The sequence below is a fragment of the Papilio polytes genome, unplaced genomic scaffold (assembly GCF_000836215.1).
Source record: "Papilio polytes unplaced genomic scaffold, Ppol_1.0 DF824158.1, whole genome shotgun sequence".
Classification (NCBI taxonomy): domain Eukaryota; kingdom Metazoa; phylum Arthropoda; class Insecta; order Lepidoptera; family Papilionidae; genus Papilio; species Papilio polytes.
In genome coordinates, this window is record NW_013525046.1 from 2,718,536 (window position 1) to 2,728,698 (window position 10,163).

A 10,163-nucleotide genomic window follows, 5' to 3' on the forward strand; every position below is an offset into this window, starting at 1 on the left:
AAAATTACATCAACAAATGCAACGCCTGATTAAATTATATCAATTGAATCCTTCGCATAATAAAATGTATATTATCATCATTTCCAGATTCTTGCTGCTTTATCTTATCCCAATAATATTTTAGTAGTATTTATTAGGGTTGTGCGAAATTCGTTCGAATCGAATCGATATCGAAATTTAAAATTAATCGAAACTTCGAATAATTGTTAAATACTTCGGACGTATGGGAATATTTTAGAAGATTACATTAAAAATTAGAAAATATGCTGAACATACTTCGGCTTGAACAATACCTACTCTCTACTTCACTTTATCTCCAGAAAGATTTCGATTTATCTATTAAGAGTCACTTACATATTAGTTTTATTTTTTTTATCAATAAGGAAAAGGTCTTAGTGGCCAGAATTACAGTTGTTTTGGCTGAATGCAAACTCTTTGTCTACGGATGGGTATATCTTTAATTCAACACAGGTTTCATCTTTCATTTCTTTCTTTCACATCTTTCATACATCATGCAAAATTTTAAATAATTAATATTGTATATATGAAAACTATAATTTACTTTTAATATTTCTTATGTATCTGTAATAGTGCGATAATGTTTAATTTTTTATACGAATGTTCGAATCGAAGTCAGTCATTCATGAGTTTCGAATTTCAGCACACCCCTAGTATTTATAGATACGCAAATGGTATTTAAAATATAAAAAATACGTTGTAATTTACTGATACTCAAAGCAGACGTGTGTTATAATGGAAATAATATTTTTAATATTACTAATTACTTGTACTATACCAGTGTTTGGTGAAGATTGCGTGGTTTATACTTTTGAGGATGATTTCGATAATTTATTTTCAAACGAGATAGGAGTTTGCCGAGGGATGAAAATGTGGCAAATGGGTTATTATTCCTCTATTTATTTGGATAGTCCACATGTTTTGAGTAACAAATTTATATCACCGGACTATTTGTTGAGTTGTGTATCATCGTTTACGTTCGCGATGTCAGGTATGGGTACTGTAGAAGTTAACTTGTACATGGATCCAGCGTCGAACAGCGATCAGATATCTATTGTGGTGCACGAAGTAGTCCCAGGGTCAACAGCTACTGTAGTAGGGAACAGAGGTATATCAGCGATGGCACCAGATTTTGTTGTAGGATGGCACTCTATAAGAATTCCTCTGATTGGTTCCGGAACTTTTCAAGGTTATGTAAGTAAAGATTTCTGTAATTAATAAATAACGCTTTAATTATTCAGTTGTAAATACCAACCCGCACTTGGCCAGCGTGGTTGACTATGGCCTAGTCATCCTAACTTTAGGGTAGGCTCTGAGCCCCTCGTTGCGGACGTATAGTGAGCTGGTGATGATGATGATGATGTAATACTGAGAAAAGAAATCTACCATTGTATTTAATTAGTACTTTGTTTACAAGTTTCTCGATTGAAGAAGTAATCATGTTTTTTTATTAAATACATCAAAATGTTCAAAGTACTACGATAAGATTAAACTAACACTAGTTTTACACGCCATTATATAAAATCTGTAATATTTATTTCTACAAATTTAGCCATGGCACTTAAAATTCTGGAATATTCGACAGTAAATTGAACAAATATACTAAGACAAAAACGTTCGCATTTGCTTTGCTTTCCTTTGAATTTACCGATATCAGAAAAATTTATAAAAGTCCAATTTTGTCATAAACAATAATAATCATAGATACGTTCTATTTATCTATATTGTTACGTCTATAAAGATAATATTTATGTCGCTGTTTTTCTATATTTAAACTAATATTGATTTTTACATTATTCGTTTTCAAACAAAGCTTTTAATACTATTTCAACTGTAGCGATTGTTTAAGAAATTCTAAGAAAATAATCATCATCATCTTCCTCGTTATCCTATTCTTGTGTCAGCGCAACAGGTTTTTTTCCTCCACATAATTCTATCATACATCTCAGTCATCACTCGCTTCTTGATCATGTCACCTTTCAAGCAAACCATCCATCTCTTTCTAGGTCTACCTCTACCGGTGTACCTCTACACTCATATCTAACGCCTATGAAATTTTAAGAAAATAATGCAGTGTACAAATAGGATTAGTACTCGTATTATTAAATAGGCTAATAACAGAACATTGTAATAAAAAACAATAGGCTATTGATATGTTATCGTTTGGCAAATAGTTTTACCGGTATTTAAGGAAAATTAATTAGATATAGGCGTAATACACGAATACACGTTGGCTATCTGTTACTAATCATTGAAACAATACTAATTGTAAAGTTTTTATCGTAATTATATCATAAAATTATAAAAGTACTAGCTTTCGCCAGCGCCTCCGTCCGCATGGATTTAAGTAGCCTAAGTGTTCTTCCAGACTATCCTCTACATCTATACCAAATGTCATCGTATTCGGTTCAGCCGTTTAGACTACAAACTCTAACAAACATCTATCCATCTAAACTTTCGCATTTATAATATCAGTATGATTGATATAGTAGACAGTCTAAAAAGAACATTGGTTCGACCATGTACTTATATTAAAATTTAAATGATTAGCCAGCGCATTACCAAACATACAATAGAAATATGCAATCATCATCAACCTGCCTTTGTCCCTTGAAGGTAGGTTCAGCATGTGCTTTTCCATACATCTCTATCAGCCGTCATATTAATCAATCCTTACTTCAGCATATCCATACTTTTTCCGATCTTCCTTTATCTCATCTCTTTTATCATCTTGCCTGATAACATGTCCATGCAACGGTAACCTTTTGAATCTCAATTTCTCAACTACTGTCGCGATTTTCAAACTTACTCCAATATTTTTAACATTATTCCTTCACAAAACAAACAAATGCATCAGGAAAAATAATGTTAAAAAATAACGCCATTACTCCCGTTACCATGAATTCTCGATACATCAGGAATAACACGGAATAATCCATTAATTAGTTATTTTTCCACGTGTTGTATTTGCGGATATCGTTATCAACATGCTACTAGCTTTGTTTTTCCTACTTTGACTATTAAGTGTCAGGACTCGTTAACTTAACATTTTGCTTTGTAAAAAAGAAAAAAGTAAGTTTAAAACTTTCGTGTGCTTTCTTAAATTTATTTTAGAGTTAGGATGCATGTAAAAATAGATAATAATTTAAAATACAAGTATCGGCATATATGATCATCTTTACCGCAGTCTTCTTGAAAGTGACATAATTTATTTAATACAATGCTAATTGCCTAGTCCATTTTTCGATAGTCGACTATTTCCGGTATTTTTCATGATATTGCAATAAAGAGAGATTAGACTGCATTTACGAATTTAACGTCATTAAAATTTTGGTAAACATTGATGTCATATGATAAGACTCGAAGCTATCGTAGTCATAACTTATCAACATTTTTCAAGTCTCATATTATAATATTCTGTAGACTGTGAAATATCGGTGAAAATACCCATCCCTTTCATTCTATTGATAAAATACGAAACAAACAATAATAATTTATATCTTTATATAAAAGCATTTAAAAAAACGTAATTTTGTGGTCACAATATTCACACATTCGTGACGTTGCAGACAAGAATTCTTGATAAATTAGTCATTAAATAGATATGGTGTTCAATACTCGGAAGCGAATATCGTAACTGATAATTTCAAATCCCTTAATCCTCTTAACGCCAGCAAGCTATTTATTGGATTCCAATGGTAATGGATGACATTTTCAACGTAGTTGTTTCACCAAAATAACCCTCGCAATTGGTAAAAAAACTTAGAAAAATACTATCATCTAATTAGTTATTTTTACAAAAGTTCGGAATCCAATCACTTATATTAAAGAATTTACCATAGACAAAATTCGTAGCCATCAATAATATTTCAGATGAATCTGAAAAGAGCAAAAAGCATTAAATGATATATCTATATATATATTTCAATTTCAGGTGTCTCTAATGGGTATGGCATCAAGCGCATCTATTGTTCTTATCGATTCTTTTCGTTACATACCACCAGCATACGATGAAGAACTATGTGTATTATACACAGAATCTAATGAGACTACATCGTTTACCGAAACAGATACTCCGACACCGATATATTCAACCAATTATGACTCTACTACAGAATTGTACGAGTCTACTACAATAGAACAAACAACAGAATATCAGACAACAACAGAAGATCAACTCGACACTATTTCAACAACAGAAGACACGTATTCAACAGAATATTCAAGTACACAAAGGGAAGAAACGGAACTTCCATCGACTACATCACAAACAGAAATATCTACACAAGAAAGTGACACGGATTGGGACAGTACAACACCAACTCTGGAGAACACTACACCAGAACTAACAACTTACGAACAAACAAACACCAATACAGAGCAAGAATCCGATGTAACAACTCCCCCATGGTTTATAACCACAGATTCAGATTCTACGAATGAATCATCAGATGACTCGGAGGTGAATACTTCTACGACAGAAACATCCGAAGATTACTTCACTGGATCAACTACTGCAGACATGACAACGGAATTCGAAACAACTTATACTGATATTTCTACTTCTGATACAACCGATGAAAGTATTACAGATACTATAACGGATACAGAAACTACAGAACTCATTACTGATTCGGATCCAACTATTTCAACAGAAATTAATGACATATCTACAACACCAGTATTTATAACCGATGCCACGACACCGTGGGATTTTACAACAGACCCTGAAAGTTCAACAATTTCAACAGAATCAACAGAGACTACTGATATTAATACCACTACAGAATTGTCAACTTATACAGATACTATTGAAACAGACGTTACAGATACATCTTTGAGCACAGATACTGAACAAACCTATACAACTCAGGGAGAAGAAAACGAAACGTCAACTCAAACTGAAGCTACTACTAATAATTACGATACTACAATAACTGATATTACGCAAACTGATGAAACTACAACAGAAATAAGTGATATCGATACTACTCCAAGTCTAGAAACAACTATAACATCTGATTTCTATACAGACACTGAGAAATCGATCATCAGTACAACAGATTTGTCAAATACCGATACCACAACAGAGGTATCAAACGATAAAACAACAGAGGAAGATATATCAACTTCAACATCTGATATTATTGGCAGCACACAGACTGATACTTCAGAACCATCTGGTACTACGGATACAGAAACAACTGGGACCACAACTCCAGATAATACAGAAACAACAGCACCTACGATTACAGATAATATTACTGAAACAGACGTCACAAATACATTTTTAACCACAGATACAACTCAGGAAGGAGAAAACGAAACGTCGACGCAAACTGAAGTTACCACTGATATTTACGATACTACAACAGAAATAAGTGATATCGATACTACAACTCCAAGTATAGAAACAACCACAACTGATTTTTATACAGAGACTGACTCGTTCGTCAGTACAACAGATTCGACAACCGATACCGATACCGATATCGAAGATATATCAACTTCAACATCTGATATTACTGGCAGCACACAGGCGACAAAAACAACTATAACTACAACTCAAAATACAGAAACCACAGCACAGAATGATCAGTCAAGTACAACAGTTACAAGCACCTTCTATACAACACAAGAGACTGAAACAAATGTAACAGTTCTAACCACACCAAAATCTCCAGAGACTACTTCTCAAACAGATACAGAAACAGAAAGTACAACACTAATTCCGGAAACGGATAATACCCACTCCAGCTTTTGGACTCCGTTGACTATATCTATGTTAGTATTATTAATAATTATTTTATTAATAGTGACAGCTGCGCTTTTCTATGGATTAGGTAGGAGAAAAACAAACAAGGAAACTCCGCAATATGTTTTTACTGACTACGAAGACTTTCCAAGGACAATAATCGTTCCTCGAGTGACGAAAGTACTTGTTGAACCTAATAATTTTAAGAAAACAATGTTAGTCTAATTAAGTTTTAGACGAAATTGAAATGACAAAGTAAAATAAAATAATGTTTCATCCATTCTAAAATTGAATATTGGTAAAATGAAATTTAGTCATTACCATATGGGAATTAAAAAAAAAAGATGGTTTCACTTTACCAATTATTAATATTGAAAATATGAAAAAAGCAATTGTTTTTTTGCAATTAAATATTATTCATTTGTGTCCATAAACTATTTTTTTATTGCAATTTGTGTTTAAAATCAATTTAAATTCGTTTATTTTGTTAATAATTAAGTTCAGAGTACCTTTACATTATGAATTTCTTTTAACTACATTTGATAAGAAAATTCTATTTTAACTCGAATATTATTTTTTATATTAAGAAGTTTTAGTTATTAAGTAGTTATAAAAAATTTAACACTAATTCCGAGTTTTCATTTCATCCTTAAGAAATTATAAAACCATTTCTATTTCAATTAAATAAACAGAGTTTTAGTTAGCACTAACTACTCGTATAACCTTTTATTATTATTAAGAAACAGATAAACTTACCTAGAAAAATGATTTTAAAAGTATCTACGTTAATAACATAAAGAATAAAGAAAATAAAACATAGTATGGAGCGCAAACGTGAAATAAACCAAGATAGAGTATTTTGCTTATAGGCATTGAATTAAAAATAGCAAGATTTATTTAGCTACTCGCTTTCGCCCGCGACTCCGTCGGCGTATATTAAAAAAAAAAACAAAAGTAAGTAGCCTATATGGTCTTCCAGACTATCCTTTACAACTATGGCAAATTTCATCGAGATCCGTTCAGCTGTTTAGGCTACAAACTCTAACAAACCATCCATCTAAACTTTCGCATTTATAATATTAGTTAGATTAGATTACTTGGAAATTAGATTTTAATGTCAACGCCTGTAAAATAAAAATAGCATCGAATACAAAGCGTTAAGCCAAAAATTTATAGCGCTTGCTATTCAAAATTTAGAAGGGTGATGTATATCAGCGAGAGCAGTGTAGAAATTATTTAATTTTACATTTACTATAATAATAATTAAGAACATTATTATTATATGAATGTACAGCGAAATCTATAAAGAATCGGTTTAATATGATCCGTTAGCGATTATGTCAAATACGCTATGACCTTCTATACACTAGAAGAAATATCTCAGTGATAAGTGTAAGGTTTCATTTGTTATTCTTTTCCTGTAGTTAATAAAGAACGTGTTTGTAAATATAACATTGACAAGTGTATTTTGTTTTAATTAGTTTAAGAAAATGTCATCGGACATTTAGACAGGAAAACCTTACAGCTTAGTGCAATGCGATGTAGAAACAATTGTATTGGCACCGACTAGACGTCGAGGGTCCGTGACTAGTCGGTGCCGACACCGAACGACCATGAGTGAAGCCGTTCTTTATTAGTTGTTGATAATGCCCCACGAAATATAAATAAACTAGCTGTTCCCATGCGGCTTCAACCGTATGAAATTATAAAAACTTTATTTTATTGTTTACATTTGTCAAATTCTCAATTACAAATGTCAAAAATCAAATGCACAAAAGACAACGAAGGCCTTTGACATTGGATACCAATTACCGTACCTAAGCAATCTTGCTTAATGTTGGCAGCTTGTAGTTTATGATCCTTTTCCCACATGAAGATTTTATTCCAATTTGTTTATCCGCTAAGTTTAATAGCGTCAAAATATAAGTGCCTTTTTATTAAGGAGTAATTCAAAAATATGCTGTGATTGCTGACATCCTGCGCCACAAAGTAGTGTGTGTTTACATGTTATTGTATTAGTATACGTAAGGTCTTAATAATTACTCAATCCGGTTTACCTAATTAAATGTGTGCCTTCGAACGCATGGAAGGAAGTCTAAGAAAAATCAAATTTAAAAATCTTGATCCTAATCACTATCCAATCAATCCTTTGTAATAAACCGCCAAAATGCCGCCGCAATAGGAGATAATTGATCATCGATCATATTCTCACACCGATACCATTATCAACATTATAATGAATCGCTGATAATTTAATCAAATCTAAACTATTCCCTTTGCGCTTGACCGTCTTTCAAAATGTTTCTATTCATTATTTTACATCACAAAAGTGGACATGTCAGTACAAATGTAAAGTGCATTTACGAGTATTTTAAACAATCAAACCATTATGAGCTATTTAACAAGAATAGTGAATTAAATGTTGTGAAAAAACGTTTTAAACAATATTGATAAATATAATACACGCGTGACAATGTGAATTATTTAGAATTAGAAAATTATCGAATTAATGATAATGCTTTGAACAAATACATTGATTGTCGTTAAGCTTTAATAGTAGATTTAGTATAAATCACAACAATCAGTGGTTAATACTCTTTTAAATATCGAAATGATAAGCTTTAAGTGTGTAGTTTTGATTTTGGTGTACAGTTCGGTTGTGTTGTGTGATGAATGTGTATCGTACGATTTTGAAGATGATTTTGACGATCTTTTTACAAGTGGTGTAGGTGTGTGTATAGGTATGGTGACATGGAACATCGCTGCTTATAGATCTCTACCACTAGAAAGTCCACATCCGAGTAGTACACAATTCATATCTCCATCGGAACAACTGAGTTGCGTTTCATCGTATAGATTTACTATGACATCTGGAGGGACAGTTGAAGCAAATATCTACATGGATTCATTGTCAACGAGGGATCAAGTGTCTTTTGTTGTCAACGAAATAGTGCCGGGTGGAAACGATGCTGCTGTAGGCACTATAGTGTTATCATCGTTGGATCCTAACTTTGTTAACGGTTGGCATACCTTAAGGGTCACATTAACTGGACGAGGAACATACAACGCTTTCGTGAGTAAATTTTAAATATGTCATTGCCCTATGTCTAAACAATACAACAAAACCATCTTAAAAACAGCCCAATTTAGCCTCGCTTTTCAGTTGTGCAACTAAACAGTTGAATTGGTTGCGAAACAATCGACAACCGCACAACAGTTGTGTGATAGTTTGGTCAAAGGCGCGCCCGCTCTTAAAATTCATATGTTTTTCTTCTAGCGTAATTGAGAATTATTTACAGATGTTTGTCTAGTTTTTAAATGAAATACTAAAGCTTTACATATCAATGCACCGAAACAAAACGCATTAAATTGGTTGTTTTATTTTTTTTCTATTTATTTATGGATAACTTACAGCTAACTTACAAAAAATAATAAAACAAAAAAGAACTGTAGGTATCGCAAATATAGATTACTAGCTTTCGGGCGCGACTCCGTGCGCGTGGAATTGAAAAAAATGAATAGCCTATGTGTTTTTCCAGACTATCCTCTACGTCTACATATGTCATCGAAATTCGTTCAGCCGTTTAGGCTACAAACTGTAACAAACATCCACCCATTCATCTAACTAAACTTTTGCATTTATAATATTAGTATGATAATGAAATTCACTCTTTATTTCAGATAACATTTTTAGGATTATCAGGACCTCTGTCTACAGTTCTTATTGATTCGTTCCGATACATACCACCACTAGTTGACCCAGAAGATTGTTTTATATACGAAAATGTTACAACCACCGAAGTACCGGAAACTACAGTAACTTCAGAAAATACTGAATCAACTACAGAAGAAATCTCAAGCACAACGTTGACAGAAGTAACAAATACTGAGCAAAGTACAACGACAATATCGAATACAGACTCAACACCAACACCATCAATAGAGGATACTGATGGAACAACTACTATAACACTTGAGGAGACTACCGCAGAAAGCACAATAAGCTCCGATCCAACAGATTTAACTGTATCTCAATCGGTATTTGATACCGATTCAACAACTGAAACTTCGTTTTTCTCTGACAGTACGACAAGGGAAATGGTGACTGACGTAGAAAGTACAACACCCGAGTTGTCAACAACAGAAAACACAATTCCACCTGAACTAACAACGCAATCTGTATTGGATACTGAGTCAACAACTGAAACTTCTACTTTCACTGATAGTACGACTAGCAAAATGGTGACTGACGTAGAAAGTACAACACCCGAGTTGTCAACAACAGAAAACACAATTCTACCTGAACTAACAACGCAATCTGTATTGGATACCGACACGACGACTGAAACTTCTTCTTTCACTGATAGTACGACTAGCGAAATGGTAACTG

At 32.9% G+C, this 10,163-nt stretch overlaps 2 protein-coding genes across 2 annotated transcripts in view; both read left to right on the top strand.

The window, feature by feature from the left end:
* The first annotated feature begins 731 nt into the window (after nucleotides 1–731).
* LOC106111515 (cell wall protein IFF6-like) lies at nucleotides 732–5,998 on the top strand. The gene is made up of 2 exons (XM_013293633.1): nucleotides 732–1,212; nucleotides 3,953–5,998. Exons 1-2 carry the CDS (start codon nucleotides 754–756, stop codon nucleotides 5,996–5,998), a joined length of 2,505 nt encoding a protein of 834 aa, XP_013149087.1. The 5' UTR covers nucleotides 732–753.
* A 2,386-nt stretch (nucleotides 5,999–8,384) lies between these two features.
* The window catches only part of LOC106111516 (serine-rich adhesin for platelets-like), a 4,202-nt gene continuing 2,423 nt past the window's right edge, over nucleotides 8,385–10,163 (top strand). Inside the window, exons 1-2 of the mRNA XM_013293634.1 lie at nucleotides 8,385–8,846; nucleotides 9,455–10,139. Of these exons, the coding sequence (XP_013149088.1) occupies nucleotides 8,385–8,846; nucleotides 9,455–10,139 (1,147 nt within the window). The remainder of the gene's footprint in view (nucleotides 8,847–9,454; nucleotides 10,140–10,163) is intronic.

Excerpts from the sequence above, each read along its gene's own strand:
- LOC106111515 (XM_013293633.1), top strand. The coding sequence starts at position 754 with ATGGAAATAATATTTTTAATATTACTAATTACTTGTACTATACCAGTG. Across the intron at positions 1,213-3,952 it reads CCGGAACTTTTCAAGGTTAT|GTGTCTCTAATGGGTATGGC; the intron begins GTAAGTAAAGAT and ends TTTCAATTTCAG.